Below are 19,586 nucleotides of genomic sequence, written 5' to 3'. Positions count from 1 at the left end.
GATCTATGTGATTATTGTTATGCTGTAATGTCTATCGTCTGTACAAGTCCCGTCTGAAATGTAAAGTGCTGCGGAATATGTTGGCGCTATAGAAATAAAATTTATTATTATTATTACTCAACATCTTATGTTTTCCAGCAGTAGTTTATTAACCGGAACAAAGTGACTTATTTGATATTGCACAAAAACAAATACTTAGTTATTTCATTGCAACACAGGCAAAGAGGTTTTACCTTCAACACCAAAGCATCCAGGGGATCCTCATGTTCTTTTATGTTCATGCTAAGACAGGAGGACAACCTCTCAACAGTCTCTTGAAGTCTTTTCCACAGACCACTGCTTTTCTGTTCAGCTTTTTCTCTTTCAATCAGATGCAATCTACATATTAATATACATCTCTGTATTAGTCTATAGACGCACAAACATTAGCTCCCATTTATTGCAGCTGTAATAGAACACACACAAACTGGTTAACTCTCTAAAAAGACAGTAAAGGTTTGCCACCAACATGGTTGTTTCCATGAAAATGTTGCAATATAAATAACAGTTTTAAAAATTAATAAACCACAATATTTCATTTATTTTCTTAATAATTTATGCTACATTCCCTTTACGTCCCGCAACCCTAACCTAAACCCCATTTCATTTATATAATTGAGCCATCCTTAGAGATCTAATAAATAAGTAGTTGTTTTGCTTCCACTAACCTTAGTCGATTCTCCAGTTCTTTAATTCTGTCATTTAACTCCTTATTTTCTCTCCGGTGAGAGTGTATCTCCGCGTTTAGTTCTACTTTTTCACTAGTCGCATGGTCATAGTCCTTGATATGTTCTCTGAGGGTCTGCATCTGTGACAGCTGGCGGGCACATCTCTCTTTGTATTTTTCTAATTCATCTTTTATTTCTTGCAGGTGGGAATCTTTAGCTGCCACACGTTTCTTCAGGTCAGATACCTTATGGCAGGACACATACACAAATGATTGAAATAATTGGTTGCTGCTGAACCCATAGACCAGTGTTCCACAACTCCAGTATTCAACAGCCGCCAACAGATCATGTTGTCACGTGTGATGGTCTTTGGTAAGGAAGAGGGGCCTCAAACTGTCCCTGGAACTGTGACCCTAAACTATAGCTATCCCGGGGGTACTCTTCAAAATAGAGAGACCTGAGTCCACGACCTTACTATGCTCCTGTTAAACCGTGAAAGGAAATCCTGAAAACATGATCTGTAGGTGGCTCTTGAGGACTGGAGTTGGGGAACACTAGCATAGACTGTAAAACCAAGGATTAGAAGAATGTTATTGTCTTGATTTTTAACATTTCAGCATTCCATCTATTATGATGATATTTCTGATCAACTTTTTATCCTTCAAAGAAGAGTTAGTCAACCTTCATGAGGTGAAGATCTCTTGCTCATACCTTAGACCATCTTGGGATCTACTTGGTACTGAGTTTTAGCACCCGAGTAGTCTGTTAAACTTTGGGTGACCCTCCTACGTCCTGCCTTGCCTTTGTACATGTGGCAATGCATCAGTGCATTTCCCGGCTACAAGGAATATATATTTGGGTAAATAATTTGTATTAAAGTTAAAAAATTCCATGGAGGTGGGTGATACGCACTGAAGCCACTGCCGTCCCCTTCACAAGCTTCCATGCAATAGCATCAGTAGGTTGATGTGTATGTGGTGCCCCTGAGGGTTCAGTCGCAACAGAGGTACTGCTCCTCCTCCTGAGGTGTGGTACCCCACCATCCAGGTAAGGTGGAGACACCTGACCACGCTCCAACACCTGCATTCCACACAAAGAGTAGTGTAGCAAAGCACCCTTTGGTGGCTCCCTGCTTGGAACACGAAGCGTGCTGGGAGGTTGGTGGAGTTTAGCTAACACCAAAAAGAGCGGGAAGAGTTTAGGATTTAGTCATTCTGACAGGGAAGTCAGAGAGAGCGGATCCCCTGAGAGGGATGGATGAAGGAAGTGCTGCAGCCGACCTCAGTGACCTGGGTCCGCTGGCACAGGAAAGAGACATTGATGGAAAGCCTGACTCTCTCCTTAAGAAAGAAGGATTAGTACGGAACGTAAGGAGAGGAGAACTAAGGATCAGGGTTAGAGCAGAACCCTTCCCAAGTTCACAGCGCAAGGCCGGGGTCCGGTCCCTGAGGTTGTATGGATACTAATGGTCCTGCAGCAGACACCGAAGAAATAGAAATTGTCACCACTTTATTCCCACACAAGACTTGGGGGCACAACAGCAACGTGAGTGAGCCGGGACTTAGTAGCAAGGAGTCCCTGAAGCAGGCTACAGCTGTCTGCCGTACAAGTAGAGTTCATAGGAACATCTGACAGGAGGAACTCCAGTGTAACTCAGTACTGTGAGTACTTCACTATAGGTGCAATAAGGGAGACGTTCAGAAAAGGCATATGCTGGCGGAGTGTTGGAAAGGAGTACTTCATCTCACCTGGAAGTTGGCTGAGCTCCTGACCCGGAGGACGCGGCACGGATGCGGGCACCTGTACACACAATAGACTGTGAGTAAAGCTTTGGAACTACATGCCCTGGTGTCCTCCGCTTATTCCTGCGTGTATTGTAAGGGTTTCCAATGGATTGTAATGAATAAGAAAATGCTCACACAAGAATTGAATTTACTAAATTGATTTACCTAATAAGTGATAAGATCAAATAATAAACAGTATAAAACTATAAATACATATGCATTAATCAGAAACAAACATTATTCATACGTTACATTATTCAGATAGACGTTGACCAGTCATCCTCCATGAGCCAAAAGAGAGACCGAGCACATGTGTCCAAGTTCTTTTAAATGTCCAGCTAAAAGGTGTGTCCAGCCCAACCATGTGGGGAATGATGTCACAAGTCTATTGTCCATTGGCTATAAACACATCCCCTCAATACCTGTTTTAACCAGTATATAATACAGGAAGCTAGAGGAGGGGGCCTCCTGTGTGCCACTTGGCAGAAATACAGCAAGCTGGAGGAGGGACTTTGGAGCACAAGATAACTTCCTTGGGAATGTTTAAACACCCAATCTAATTAGGGTAGTTGCCTTGAAATATCAATGGTCCTTTGTTGATGGATAAACAAATGACCAGTAATTTACATTCCTTTATCTTAAGTAAGTTTCAGTGACCTTTTGCTTACCTCATCTCAGTGTATATTATATTAAACTGATTGAAACCATATAAAAATAACTCATAGTATACATTCCACCCCTTGGTTTCAATCACTTTGATTAATTAGCCTGCCACTAAACTATACCATTTATCATTATTTGCATTGCTCCTATATATATATATATATATATATATATATATATATTTATTTGCTACCAATAGAAAACCGTTTTGGTAAAAAACAACATCCTGGGCTTAAAACTGAAAAAAATCAAATAAAAAACAACATTGGACCAGCAGGTGCTAAAATATCAAATGTCTGTAGAAATCTTCTTTCTTCGGATCTTCTTGACCGCAATTTTTAAATGGGTCTCTGTTGCAGGGAAGCACGGGGAGTATTATGCCCTCATCACTTTGGGGTGACTTCACTACTTTCCCTGGTTACCAAAAGAACAGACTCTAAAGAGCAATCTGTCCCTGCCCTTCATGACATTATCCCCTCGGTGCAGGTGTCCAATGACTGAGCATAAGAGTACCTTTCATCTTGTATTGCTGCAGCTGTTCAGGGCCTCTCTTTATATGCCATTTGCATCAGCTGGCAGTCATGAGGATTCACCCTGGTGACTGTTCAGCAGCATTTGGGCTCAGTCTCAGGGCTCAAATGGACATCTTCAGTCTACACACAAGACACGGCCTACACTGTGGGAAAGTGAAATTCACAACAATCATACTTGAAAGTTCCAAACAGTAACAATATCAGGCAATATAGAATTAATCTTCAGCTCACCTGGTCCAGCCTGCCCAGTCCTCCTTTCCATGATCTCGGTGCATGGAATGAATCCATCCCCATCTGGGAGAAAATTCTTGGTGAAAAAAAAACTTTTATAGTTCCAGCACACGATATGGGAAAATTAAAAAAACCTTTATTTAGTCCATCATTAAAAATTACAATACCAAATGTAATAAAAGCATGTGTAGGCTAAACATGCTTTTATTACATTTGGTATTGTAATTTTTAATGATGGACTAAATAAAGGCTTTTTTTTAGTTTTCCCATATCGTGTGCTGGAACTATAAAAGTTTTTTTTTCACCTTGAAAGTTCCAAAGTCTTGGCAGAGCTAACTCAGTCCAAAGCAACAGTCCAAAATAACTCAGTTCATGATATATTCACAGTCCAAGATAGAATAACTTGTTCAATATAACTCAGTCCTGGTGGCTTGTTTTCCACCCCTTGATCAAATGAATCAAACAAAATTACCGTAGGTTTATTGGTCCAAATTAATTGTGCCCAGAATGACCTTTGAAATTTTCTACTGTAGCAAATATTTCTACTCTAGATAATAACTACTACATAAAATATATCATATGTGTATGGACTTATACACTGAAATAAATCATAATATCAAAATATCAGATACCAGTTATCAAACACATCAAATTCATGTCAATCACATTTGCATAATAACGATGATCATAATTACCAGTACAATGATGTTCATGGAGATCACAAAATAATGTTAATCCTAATCAGAATCAGTACCATTAAATGTTAAGGAAAACAGAACCCAAACCAATTTGCTATTAACCCAATTCTAGCAAATTATTATTTTTACATCATAATATACACATTACATCAACACACACTCTGGCTTCACCTAATGCATTCATTCAGTAAGCAGGAGAGATTCTCATTTACATACAGACAAACACACACTTTGGGTACCCACACATTTGCATTGCATGACTCAGGTGTAGGTGAACAAAGCTATATCAAGCACTGTATTTACATGTTAATTAAATGGCCAAGGTTTCTTCTTTTACTCCTGCAAACAAAAGGTTAATTACACACCCCACCCCAATCCAACATGTAGTGGACTGAAAAGAGAAAAAAAAACAATTGTTTAAAAACCAAGAAGGCTAAACACAGTACAATTAAAATTCAGAAAATTAGCTCATAAAAAATAACAAATATAGCAAATAAAAAGTAAAAATAAAAAATACCACGTGGATTTTTTCTTTGGCTGTGAACCAATTTTATCAAGGCATATCCAAATACACAAAGCACATACAATGACAATACAACACTTAGTACAAATAAGTCATCTATTATCTTGTCAACCCCCCAGTATATTATCAGTCATCTAACTTTAGGTCAGTCTTAAATTCATTGTCTGTACTGTCACTCCCTCTTTTCCTTGTATGTTTCTCTCACATGGCTCCCACATACAGAATCATCTTATATCTGCTGTGGTCTTTTGCCTTTTAAAACATCAAGGTCTATTACAAACCCTCAGGTGAGGAATGCACATTTATGCATCACCAAGACCAAACCCAATTCATCATATATCTCAGCCAGTGCATACATCACAGTATGCTCACAGGAGTATTTCTCTTCATATATCAGCCAGCGCATACTTCATAGTATGCTCACAGGGGTATTTCTCTTCATATATCAGCCAGCACATACTTCATAGTATGCTCACAGGAATATTTCTCTAAGAAAATTATTCAGAACGAAAACAAACATCATTAGACATCAAAAAATGTCAAAACTGTTCAAACAACAATTTTCAGGAATGTTCCACAACTTTTATCTAAAATCTGCATTTAAAATTAGTCCATGAGGGAATCTTGGCAGGGGGTGTAGTATGCCATGGTATTGGAAGAGTGCAAGGGGCGGTTACAGTGGGGGCTTTGCATGCCTCCATCAGGTGTCCCACCTCTGTCTTTCCAACCCCCTATCTCATTTGTTGCCACCCTCTTGGGTCTGGCAAATTGCAGTTTACCTTTTCTCCTCAGATCTTGCCATCTTCTCAACAGGTCACTTGTAGAGATCCCATCGATCTCCTGGAAAGGAACTCCACTAGCTATCAGGTCACAAAACAACTCCTTCCTGCTCTTTCTAATTTGGGTATCATCCTCTTTTCTCCTTTCTTGATCTACTCTCTTTACTGTACTATTTTTTTATACTTTTGCTCTCTCTAGAACAGATAGCTGGGAGATTAAGTTGCATGCTGTGTAGACATTAGTGGAATTTCCCATAAGTGCACTGAACATAGTCAACAATGGGGCTTTGTATGACGCTGGGGCACCTTCTATGAACGTATTCTTCATCAATACTGTCAATATTGCAGCATCTGGTCCCTTCCAATCCTCAACAACAGCAAAATGATCATTTAGATCTGGCAAAGGATTGCAAGTTATGCCACCTATGCCTGCGATTTCTCTCAATCTCTGAACTCCATCTGCCAGAGTCTCCCATCGGGTCTGTGGTATTACTTCCATGGGAGAGTCATACACTTGTGCCACAGAATCCCTCACCAAATGCAGCAAAGAGAAAGTCTAAGTAGTGTCCCTTGCACGTCTCATTTTTAGACGCACCATAGGATCAATACAAATACTACAAAGTCCTACTGCCTCAAGACGGTTCAAAATTATAGTATCGGCTCCCTGATCCCATAATCTGAGAATCCATGCTAACAAAGGTTCTCCTGCTTGCTGCCTGTACCTGGTAGCTAATTCTGTTAATTCTCCGGCTGTACAATTCCTAGTTTCCTTGGTCATTGAAGCTTCTGCTCCTGTAGCTGCGTTTCCTGCATACATGCTATCTCCACTGCGCTGTGTGACTTCTCTCCTAGTTTTAGTAGTCACAATCAGTCTAGCTTGCTTTTCTTTCTCATCTTTCTCACTGTCACAGCCATCCCATTCTATCAAATCTGACCATTTCTCACGTGCAATCATGGTTCTAATCTGTGCAGTACGAATATCTGACACTGGCTGCTGTCTCCTCCTGCGCCTATTCTTATTCACATTTTTCATTAGATAAGCTTCAAAATTCCTTTGCATATTGTCATGCTGTTTCATTTGGTCTCTCAAGGCTGATTGCAAGGTAATCCTGTGCTCTATAGCTGTATGCAGCTCTAAACGCAAATTATCTATCTCCTCCTGTAAGCTTTGAGACACTTGCACACAGATCCATCCTACGGCTGCTGCAGCTTTCTGCTCTTTTGCATCATACCTTGAGAGATCAAATTTGCCAGCCACATCCTGAGGATTAGGCAAGCGCTGTCCTTCCATATATTTGTTACATTCCTGTGCCATTGGGGTCCACTTTCCTGGAAACACCCATTCTGGCAAAGATCTGACACTACTCTCAACTGCTTTCCTACTTTTAACAAACTTATTCAATTTTTCAAGCATTTTTATTCAAAACAATCCCACTTCTGACACCAATTTGTATTGTAAGGGTTTCCAATGGATTGTAATGAATAAGAAAATGCTCACACAAGAATTGAATTTACTAAATTGATTTACCTAATAAGTGATAAGATCAAATAATAAACAGTATAAAACTATAAATACATATGCATTAATCAGAAACAAGCATTATTCATACGTTACATTGTTCAGATAGATGTCGACCAGTCATCCTCCATGAGCCAAAAGAGAGACCGAGCACATGTGTCCTAGTTCTTTTAAATGTTCAGCTAAAAGGTGTGTCCAGCCCCACCATGTGGGGAATGATGTCACAAGTCTATTGTCCATTGGCTATAAACACATCCCCTCAATACCTGTTTTAACCAGTATATAATACAGGAAGCTAGAGGAGGGGGCCTCCTGTGTGCCACATGGCAGAAATACAGCAAGCTGGAGGAGGGGCTTCGGAGCACAAGATAACATCCTTGGGAATGTTTAAACACCCAATCTAATTAGGGTAGTTGCCTTGAAATATCAATGGTCCTTTGTTGATGGATAAACAAATGACCAGTAATTTACATTCCTTTATCTTAAGTAAGTTTCAGTGACCTTTTGCTTACCTCACCTCAGTGTATATTATATTAAACTGATTGAAACCATATAAAAATAGCTCATAGTATACACCGCGCCAACACCCTCAGCACTGCTACATCTTTGTGCCTAACATTGCACCATTCACGTCTCTCCCCTATCTCTTCATATACACTGCCCTGGGACTACTGCCCTACCTGTGGAGGGCCACAACATCATTGCTGCACCACACCATCTGTCCCAGAGGATCTGTCTGCAGCGTCGGCTTAACATCTTCATTGCCGAACACCACAGGTGGCGTCATGAATCATTCACTCATAAACTTTACAAGCTCGACATTCCCATTTTACAATGGACGCCCAGGGCCACGGACCGGGTCACTGCCGCTTTGACAACTCCCATTGAAACCAACGGGCCCTGCTCCGAGTACCCCCACCAGCCCTGGGAGGGCAATCCATGTACATATGCTGCTTCCACCAATGGAAACTAATGGTATTGTTTGTGCCAAATACAATGAAAAAGCATAAATAAAATTCCTTTCGCAAACCCATTAATTAGGGTGCAAATACCTTTACTCATGAGGCATATTAAAGGATAGCTATCATCAGAAAATAATTTATTGTTTAAATCAGATTTCTGCGTTAATTTTTTTTCTTATTATTAGTAATGATTTTTCCCCATATCACAATCTGTATTACATATTAAAATGAAAATTTAGCAATTTTCACAATGGCCACTATTTTTTAGACTCTAAGATACTGTTTTTTCAGGAAAGAACACATGCACATTAGACCTGGAACCGATTTTTTGTATTGAAACATCTAATGAAACTGTGCAAAGCTAATTAATAAGGGAGGGGGAACAGGTGAGCTGTGATATTGCTATGTATCGATGAGTTATCAGTCATTTAAGCATACCTTGTATGACAATGAAACTAAAGAAAACTCTTCCTGAAAGGATAGCAAGTATAAGTCTATAAAAGTCCCAGTCATTAGAGTGAAAACGCATGGTTACTAATTTTGTTTTTTAATAATAATAGTAAAAAAACTGACAAAACTTTAAAAAATCATTTTCTGATAATCGCTTGCCTTTAAAACTGTTGTCAGCTGAGGCTTTTTCAGAATAAAATGTATTATTTATATATATGGAATATTTCGGCAACCCTAAATTTTTTCGTTTGTTGCAGCCAAACCATAACGGTTATACATGTTTTTATGAAAAAGAAATGAGATTTAAGCCCAAATAGTTCTCCTTATAAAGCAAATATGTAATAAAAAAAAGATCATTGATCATCATTATTAGACTTTCCATTCACTATTGTGTACACCTTGCCAATAGCTACAAAAATTTTCCAAAGCTTTTATTTTTGCCTAAACTGTGAGTACAGAACACTCTCGGCAGATTAGGGACACTCCACCTGCACATCCATAATAATAAATGCTGAATATTTAATACCCCTTCCTATCACCTAATAACTTACGTCACAAGGATACAGATTGTATACCTGTATCCAAAAACAATCAAGTAACAGGGCAAATATAAGACGATTTTCAGATTTTCTGATTGTCTGTGAGTTTTTAAATAATGGGACAATATTTTTGCAATGGGGTTCATTTCTCTTTTAAAGAATTTTTGCACATTGCTGGTTGCAAAATGAGTTAATTGTGAATCTGTCAATGAGCTTGTTCAGGTGGAAGAGTTTTATAACTTTTATCAGTCCTTTTGTGATCTCCTCTCAGCTGATTTTATGACCACGGACCACATCAAAATTCTGATTAAATTTTATCTGGTCAAAGTCAGCCAATGCTGGTTTACAGGTGATACAGAAGGCAATTGCCCAAATTATTTTTGACAAGAAATACATGCATTTAAGTGCAAAAAATGTACCTGGAGGTGTCCATTTCCTTTAACCCTTCCAGGTGAGTGATGTACATATAAATCACGTTGGATGCCTATAATTGCAGCAATTGGAACTTGCTCTGATCGCTGCTGTTTAACTATTTAAATGTCTCTTTCAATCACAGTCCCATGATGCAATAGGTTGTACATCATATGTTGGATGTCGATGTATAGAGCTGGTTCAGGAGCTGAGTGCACATCTTACATGACATGTGCTGAATGCCGCTGGGCTCTGCTTCACTGCCTTAGAGTGCCTTCTGACAATTTAAGTACTGCTACATCACTGGACTCTGCTACAGACCCACAGTTTGACTTTGAACATGCTAGACTTTGCTCTTTCTCTAATGCTCTATCTCTACAATGGTTTTCCAGTTTCACCAGCCTCCGTTATACTCCAACTGGATTGCCTTGCTGCACCCATGTCATCTGTCCGTGCTGCATTCCAGCTACTCATCTGGACCGATGACGTTGATGGTTCACCTAACCAGGCCAAACATAATAAAATCTGTAATAGTTTCCCCCACATACCATGTACCATTTATAAGAAATGACAGCTACATCTTCTTAATTCAGCAGATGGCGCTATAGTTTACATACAGTATAGACGGTTTTCTATGTAGTAAGCATATGAGCTCCCCCTAGAGGTGGCTGAAGGTCACCAGAATAATGACGTTCTACACAAGAGAAATGGAGCTCCCAAAAGTACAAAGAAATCTGAAGAAATTACGGTAATTGAAACTCCACATTGGAAACAAAATTAAAAAAAGAAACAAATTCCTTGTGATTTACAGATATGCCCCTGATGTGTTTCATCCTATGTGCTATTGCATTGACATCTCCAAACATGATGCATTACAAGGTGATAATTGAAGCGAGTCTTTGGAAACATAACATGCATGTTCTAAGAATAAAACCAATCAGATTTGCCCTGTAAATAACAATGAAGACTAGAAATAAACAACAGAATGGGTTTTTTTCCAGTGGATTTTTGTTTCAGGGAATGAGGAGTGACAGGTTTTGTGAGGGATGTACGGCTGGCAGTGAATTCACTTGACATGGTAGAAATATCACTACTTAGCGACTAAGAAAAGGTCAGGCACATTTTTATTATTGCTGGAAATTGCACCTTATTACAAGCAGCAGTTCACATGATCTCACAGTCTGGGTGCCATCCTTGTTCATCTCCTGTATACTCTGCCAGGGGTGTAACCAAAGCAGGTGCAGGGATTACAGATGCACCCGGGCCCTGGAGCGTAGGGGAGCCCAACAGTTTGCTGCGGCCCATATTAGAAAACCAATACTATTAAAAAGACCCAAGATAGTTTGGAGCCCTGTCAAAAGTTTTGCATTGGGCCACACAAGTTTTAAGTTACATCACAGCACACTCACCTTTCCTGGCTCCAGTGACAGGCTCTACTCCCGTCTCCTATGGCTGCCTCCCTTTGCTGTAGCCCACACTGGGTTTCTAAAATCATAGAATCATAGAATCATAGAATCATAGAATCGTAGAGTTGGAAGGGACCTCCTGGGCCATCTGGTCCAACCCCCTGCTCAAAGCAGGATTCGCTAAATCATCCCAGTCAGATGTCTGTCCAGCCTCTGTTTGAAGACTTCCATTGAAGGAGAACTCACCACTTCTCGTGGCAGCCTGTTCCACTCATTGATCACTCTAACTGTCAAAAAGTTTTTTCTAATATCTAATCTGTGTCTCCTCCCATTCAGTTTCATCCCATTGCTTCTAGTCTTTCCTTGTGCAAATGAGAATAAAGTTGATCCTTCTACAATGTGACAGCCCTTTAGATATTTGTAGACAGCAATTAAGTCTCCTCTCAGTCTTCTCTTTTGCAAACTAAACATTCCCAAATCCTGCAACCTTTCCTCATAAGACAGGGTTTGCAGACCGGTCACCATTCTGGTCGCTCTTTTCTGAACTTGCTCCAGTTTGTTGATGTCTTTTTTTAAAATGTGGTGCCCAAAACTGGACACAATATTCCAGATGAGGTCTGACCAAAGAGGAGTAGAGGGAAATAATGACTTCACGTGATCTAGACTGTATGCTTCTGTTAATACATCCTAGAACTGCATTTGCCTTTTTTGCTGCTGCATCACACTGTTGACTCATATTCAGTCTGTGATCTATTAGTATACCCAAGTCTTTTTCACATGTGCTGTCACTTAGCCCTATTCCTCCCATTCTATATATGCTTTTTTCATTTTTTATTGCCCAGATGTAGTACTTTGCATTTCTCCCTGTTAAAAACCATTCTGTTAGTTACTGCCCACTTCTAAAATAACCCAGCAAGCTCCTTTGACATCATCACACAAACCTTTTTAAGGTTGTTTCATACAGCAGCTACAGGTGCATCTTACAAAATTAGAATATCATCAAAAAGTTAATTTATTGTTCTTCAATACAAAAAGTGAATCTCATATATTATATAGAGTCATTACAGACAGAGTGATCTATTTCACGTGTTTATTTCTGTGAAAACCCAAAAGTCAATATCTCAGTAAATTAGAATACTTTATAACACCAGCTTAAAAAATGATTTTAAAATCCGAAATGTTGGCCTACTGAAATGTATGTTCAGGAAATCCACTCAATACTTGGTCGGGGCATCAATTACTGCATCAATGCGGTGTGGTATGGAGGCAATCAGCCTTTGGCACTGCTGAGGTGTTATGGAAGCCCAGGTTGCTTTGATAGCAGCCTTCAGCTCGTCTGCATTGTTGGGTCTGGTGTCTCTCATCTTCCTCTTGACAATACCCTATTGGGCCTGTAGATTCTCTATGGGGTTAAGGTCAGGTGAGTTTACTGGCCAACCAAGCACAGTGGTACTGTTGTTTGTAAACCAGGTATTGGTACTTTTGGCAGTGTGGACAGGCGCCAAGTCCTTCTGGAGAATGAAATTTCCATCTCCAAAAAGCTTGGAGGGAAGCATGAAGTGCTGTAAAATTTCCTGGTAGACAGCTGTGCTGACTTTGGTCTTGATAAAACACAGTGGACCTACACCAGCAGATGACATGGCTCCCCAAACCATCACTGACTGTGGATACTTCCTTTTTGAATGCCCCTTCTTCTTGCAAGAGCCATAACTTTCATATTTTTTTCTTTTCAGGGAACAAGTTGTTGTTTTCATTGACACCATTCACTTTACTATATAATGAACTGATAGACAGCGAAAAAATTTCAAATGAAATAAAAACTTCTGCCATTTTTTTTTGGGGGGGGGGTTGTTATTACTGCATTAATTGTGCTACAAAAATGACCTGACAACATGATTCTTCAAGAGAGTATTGTTATGGTGATACAAAACTTGGATATATTTTTTATTATTGTTTTTGTAGCTTAAAAAAATTCTGAAGTCTGTAAAATAAAGAAAACAAATTGGTTTGTGTCACCGTTTTCAAAGACATTATCTTTTAACATTTTCCATTGATGGAGCTGTGCAGGGGCTTGTTTTCTCGCCTATTGAGCTGTAATTTTAATGGTACCATTTAGTGTGAATTATCATGTTTTGATCACCTAGCATTGCATTTTGTTTTGTTTTTTGGAAGGAGGCGAAGAAAATATGGCAACTTTAGAGATCTCAATGTTTTTCCTTTACGACACCCTGCCATAGGGGTGTGATGGGCAACCAAATCTATGCATTCCTGAGATGACATAATTTCCAGCATTGAGATCATCCTGGCCGCAGTTTTGTGAACACATTTTCCCGTTCTGGTGACCGGTGGAGGTCACAGCAGTCTAACAATGCTACTTCAATAATTAATACATGGAGCTCACCTCCGCTTGTAAAGCGGTATTCTTCACCAGCAGGGCCGCATGTTCACTCTGCGCAGATTCGGCGGCGTTCTTGTAGGTAAATAACTGGTCTCTTATCCCGGAGTTACTGTATAATGTCTGAAAATGTAATACAATAAATAGGAATAAGAGAAATATCATTTACCCTTGAAGCTGTGGAGCAGAGATCAGAGCTGGATGACCAGATCATAACAGAGCATTTACTAGGATAAAAGGTGATACAGTATAAGATGGCGATGATTTTAGTGAGATGAGTATAGTTTACGTAGATGGGCTAATGGTAATTTCATGGTGCCTTACAGACCACACCTAGATAAATGTCATAACATGAAATAATTGACTTTAAAAAATGTCACTTAAAAGGGTTTTTCCATATTCATAACTGGATATTGTCAGTTAGTGCTTGTAAATACCAGAAATTTTCAATCTATTGCTTATTAAGGGGGTTATCTGGTACTCTCATTTCTTTTTACTACGAGCCTTAAAACTAATAGGCCGATGTCTGCCGGCACAGAGCGGTCAGAGACCAGTCCTGCCGGTGATTCTGCGGCTTCCGCTGACTTAATGTCGACAGATCAGTGGCTTCACTTCCATTCTGCTCTGTTGATGAGGCATCTCTGCAGATGTCATTGCCAGACAGATCCCTGCTGACTACTGCGGGAAGCCAGCTGTCAATCAGCATGACGTCCGCAGTCACGCCCTGTTGACAGAAAAGCCCAGAAAAGGAAGAGCTGTGCAGTAGCTGAATCGCCGGCAGGAGTGGTCCCGTGACCACTCTGAGACAACACTGGGAAGAACAGTCAGGTAGGTGCCTCTGTTAGCAACTACTTGCCTGTTAGTTTTTAGGCCTATAGTAAAAAAATAAAATAGTCCTGGACAACCCCTTTAAAACTTTTAGCCATTCTTCAAATATTAAAGAGGTTGTTCCCTTTGAATTAAATTTCTTCCTTGGCTGCAGTTTACTGTGAAAATAAACAAACCACACTGAGATCACCTTCCCTTGGTCTACCGGCAAGTCTCCAGTGCTTTGGCTGCTGCTCTGACATCACGTCTACACGTGAACCCCTGATTGGCTGCAGTGCTGTCAAGATGACATCAGCACCTCAGAAAATGCCATATTCCGGGAACAGTGTTTTAGACTCACTGGTGGACCCTGGGAAGGTGAGTACAGTGTGATTTGCTTTTGATATAGAAAACTCCAACCAGGGAAGAAATTTAATTGAAAGGGAACAACCCCATTAACATTTTTCTTTTGTTTACAGTCTGTTTCCTTGGAAACCTACCACCACTGTGAGACAGCAGAACACATGCAGTACTTACAAGCTCTTTTCTGTTGAGCTTATAAGCACCGTTGTGATCACTGGAGCGCACTGAAGTGCTTACAAGCTAGACAGCAGCAGTGGTCGGTCTCCTACATAACGAGCTGTAATTTTCACAACTAGAGGAGCTTTCTCCAGATGCTGTTCATTTTCTTTTAGGGAGCTGACTGCCATCATTGAAATTTTCCAGATCTCTTCAATCATTTGAATCCTTTTCCTTAAAGAAGGTGCGGCAGGAGTGGCTGGGTCACTGTCGTATGAAGGCCTTGCAGGTGATAAGACGGCGGCCATTATCCATTCGGTAATACCAAAAAAGCTTCTTATCATTTAACTAACTTATCCTCTCCCTTGCACTGGTAATATTGGTATTTATCCAATGTGTTCGTTCACATTTTTCTTATTACTTATATGGCTTATGTGGTATTTGATGTTGTGCTATTTAATATATATATATATATATATATATATATTGTGACGACTCCCGGAGTGGACCCTCTGGATCGTGGCACCAACCCTCCCAGGGCGAGCTGACCTAGTGAGGACCACCCCTATACAGGGAGTGTCAGGGGCAAATCCAAGGAGGTAAGGTACCACGACTGCTGGCACCAGGTGGCCGGCTCACAGGAGACATGAGTGTATCTGCAGGAACGTGCAAAGCGCGGACACAGGGACACGCTGGGTACAGGACGGTACAGGGCGAGTGTACGGAGGCACTGAGAGTACAGGAGAACACAAGGCGTGTACACGAGAGTGCGTTAGATACAGGATAGTGCAAGACGGGTACACGAGAGCACGTATGGCGTACACCGACTAGCATGCCCGGGTGCGAGGAAAGGAGGACGCGTACAAAGGAGCACGTCAGAGTACAGAGTGAGGCAGCAGGTGTGCCAGGCGGCGCAACAGAGTACAGGAACAGAGTACAGGTTCGGAGCGTGTGCCAGGAGGAACAACTGAGCACAAGGCAGAGGACAGGATCAGAGTGTGTGCCAGGAGGCACAAGTGAGCACAAGGCAGAGTACAGGATCAGAGCGTGTGCCAGGAGGCACAACTGAGAACAAGGCAGAGTACAGGATCAGAGCGTGTGCCAGGAGGCACAACTGAGCACAAGGCAGAGGACCTGATTACAGCGCCCAGCCAGGCAAGGACAAGGCAGACCAAGCCAGGAAGCACAACAATAATCAGTCACCTCCCATAGGAAGAGGTAGTCTGATCTAGCACATGATCACTAGGACTTCCGGGTCAAATCCTCCAATACCATAGAGAGGACAGGCCCAGAGACAGAGCTGAGAAGAGCGCGCGTGCGCACAAAGAACATGGTGAAAATATGAACCTAAGCACGAAAAGTGCACGTGCGCACCCGACGGGACCCTCGGAGCGGCCGCGGCTCCGGAAGAGGTGACGTCGAGTAGCGAGAATTGTATACAGGAACATCTGCACAGCATATGGGCAAAGTCCCCCTGTCCAGGTGGGAGACCCCAGAGAAAGTGGTAGAGAATGAAAGGGCTAAAATCCTGTGGGACTTCAAGATCCAGACGGATAAGCAGGTGTTGGCTAACCAACCAGACATTATGATAGTAGACGAGGATCAGAAGACAGCAGTAATAATTGATGTGGCAGTGCCAAGTGACAGCAGCATCAGAAAGAAGGAATATGAGAAGCGGGAGAAATACCAGGGCCTCAAAGGAGAACTGGAGAAGATGTGGAAGGTGAAGGCAACAGTGATTCCAGTGGTACTTGGAGCTGGGAGCCATAAGTTGGGAAAATGGCTACAACAGATCCCAATTGCAACATCTGAACTCTCTGTTCAGAAAAGTGCAACACTGGGAACAACTAAGATCCTACGCAGAACCATCAAACCCCCAGGCCTCTGGAAGAGACACCCTTTCCAGTACAAGGAGGAGATTTACATAAGCTTCTGTTAAAAAGAGAGGCCATATGGATTATGCGCACTCGAGAGCAGGGATCCACTGGTTTAAATGAAAGATTGGACATGTCTATTTTTTTGTAATAAGCGGCTTTTTTTGTATTTGAGTGTTTTTTGCATTTGTTTTTCAAAAGCATTTTAATTGACATGAGTAGCTGCTGCACATGTGTTTAAACACCAGGGGTGGGGTTTGGCTATCTTCCTCTGTTAAGAGGTGAGGCCAGTCCCACTCTCCTGTGAGACCAGTAGAAACGCTACTGCAGCGCAAAACGGCTGTCGTCATTTCCACTCCCGCTCCCATCCTCCCTATGCCGATGTTTTAAAGTATTGGAATAAAGAAGATTTTAACCGGTGAGTGCCATCCGTTTTCTTTTTTGGTGTAGCCGCTGTGACTAATTGCTTTGGAGTGGCACCCCGGTTTATGGAGCACTTCTCATAGTATGCATATTTGCAGTACCAGCTTACACAGCTATTTGTGCAATGAATGAGCTACCCGGCTGTGCGGATTAACACTTTGTTGGCAACACTCTTATTTTGCATTCAAATCACAGCTATGCCTGTGAGTGCAATGCACTCCCGCAGCCTCAATATGTTACTGTGCGCATCCTGGGGGACACATAGCAACCCTCGCATATGCCACCGGTCACTGCCTCACAATGTATACAGTTGTGCTCAAAAGTTTACTTACCCCAGCAGAATTTTTGCTTTCTTGACCTTTTTTCAGAGAATATGAATGATAACACCAAAACTTTTTCTCCACTCATGGTTAGTGGTTGGACGAAGCCATTTATGGTCAAACTACTGTGTTTTCTCTATTTAAATCATAGTGACAACCCAAAACATCCAAATGACCCTGACCAAAAGTTCACATACCCCATTTCTTAATACCATGTATTGCCCCCTCTAACATCAATGACAGCTTGAAGTCTTTTGTGGAAGTTGTGGGTGAGGTTCTTTATTTTCTCAGATGGTAAAGATGCCCACTCTTCTTGGCAAAAAGCTTGACATCTCCCCAGAGTGGCTCAATGATAATGAGGTCAAGAGACTGAGATGGCCACTCCAGAACCTTCAATTTGTTCTGCTGTAGCCAATGACAGGTCGACTTGGCCTTGTGTTTTGGATCGTTGTCCTGTTGGAACGTCCAAGTACGTCCCATGCGCAGCTTCCAGGCTGATGATTGCAAATTTGCCTCAAGTATTTGCTGATAACGTGCTGCATTCATCTTTCCTTTAGCTTTGACCAAATTTCCTGTGCCTTTGTAGCTTGCACATCCCCAAAACATCAGCAATCCACCTCCATGCTTTACATTCCGAATGGTGTTCCTTTTATGCCAAATGTAACATTTATGGTTCTGGCCAAAAGTTCAATTTTGGTCTCATCACTCCAAAATACCTTGTTCCAGAAGTTTTGAGGCTTGTCTCTGTGCTGTTTTGCGTATTGTAGGTGAGCTACTTCGTGGTATTTGCGCAATAATGGCTTTCTTCTGGCGACTTGACCATGCAGCCCATTTTTCTTCAAATGCCTCTTTATTGTGCATCTTGAAACAGCCACACCACTAGTTTTCAGAAAGTCCAGTATTTCAGCTGATGTTATTTGTGGGTTTTTCTTTGCATGTCGAACAATTTTCCAGGCAGTTGTGAACGAAATTTTTGTTGGTCTACCTGACCGTGGATTTGTTTTTACAGAGCCCGTGATTTTCCATTTGTTAATCACAGTTTGAACGCTGCTGACTGGCATTATCAATTCCTTGGATATCTTTTTGTATCCCTTTTGTATCTTTTTGTATCCCTTTTTGTATCCCAACTGTTTTATACAGTTCAACTACCTTTTCCTGTAGATCCGTTGACAATTCTTTTGCTTTCCCCATGACTCACAATCCAGAAATCAATATAGATAAACATGGCACTCATACAGTATGAAGTTTTGGAGCTCAAGTAGGGTACCCAGCCCGTCTTATCCGCAGAGAGAAAACTTGGCACTAAAAAATTTTTTTTGCAGTATAAGATTCCATTTATTAACATCCAGGTGACAATTACTGTATGTTAAATGTTTTCGGTCCCAGATTGGATCTTCATCAGAACTGGTTTAGAGAACAGTTCTATATTCCGCCTTGTGTAATGACACCTCAATGAGACAAGATGCCTGGATATTGTCCTAGGATCTGTGTGCAGCAGTGCATATGTGGAATGTGACTGGATATTGACAATGAGCAACTAATCCACCTTGTGCAAGAGCGAGTACCGTTGTGGGACACCCGTGACCGTCAGCACTCCGACAATGTGGTGATTCGATTTCTCTGGGAAGAAGTGGCAACATCGCTGCTGGCTGATTGGGACCGTGCCACACCAAGTGCCAGAAATGATTTTGGTAAGTATTGTAATATAGTCTGACGCGGCAGTGAACCTGTTAATGTATGTGCATTGTTTTCCTATTTATTTATTTATTTATTTATTTTCCCCGTAACAGTGAAGAGAATCAAAATCTGTTGGCGTTTGATGAAGGACCGCTTCAACAAGGACATGAGAGAGGATATTCGGGTTCAAAGTGGTTCTGCTCAAAGGTTCCGGAAATACAAATAGCACCGGAACCTTGCATTTCTGAGGCCTGCGCTTGCTCAGCGAACGTAAGTATATATTTTTTTATTTTCTTTTTAATAATGTTTTATTTGTTTTCCACACAGAACCTGGAGCAGCACAACACAACCTGGATTTTTTCACTA

General features: G+C 41.1%; 1 protein-coding gene across 2 annotated transcripts in view; it reads right to left on the bottom strand.

Moving 5' to 3' along the window:
• Positions 1-19,586, bottom strand: part of LOC141085415 (coiled-coil domain-containing protein 170-like) — a 169,015-nt gene that overhangs the window by 86,173 nt on the left and 63,256 nt on the right. The window contains exons 4-6 of one of the 2 annotated variants that reach the window (XM_073570777.1): positions 13,607-13,723; positions 708-952; positions 234-378 (exon numbers count right to left, since the gene is read on the bottom strand). In XM_073570777.1, coding sequence (XP_073426878.1) covers positions 234-378; positions 708-952; positions 13,607-13,723 — 507 coding nt within the window. The remainder of the gene's footprint in view (positions 1-233; positions 379-707; positions 953-13,606; positions 13,724-19,586) is intronic. The other variant, XM_073570770.1, reaches the window with a different exon arrangement.

This window comes from Dendrobates tinctorius, unplaced genomic scaffold, assembly GCF_039654945.1.
Source record: "Dendrobates tinctorius isolate UK_male_01 unplaced genomic scaffold, ASM3965494v1 ptg000006l, whole genome shotgun sequence".
NCBI classification, from domain to species: domain Eukaryota; kingdom Metazoa; phylum Chordata; class Amphibia; order Anura; family Dendrobatidae; genus Dendrobates; species Dendrobates tinctorius.
Note: the sequence above shows the minus strand (reverse complement) of the source record. Positions and strands in the feature narration are given on the sequence as shown.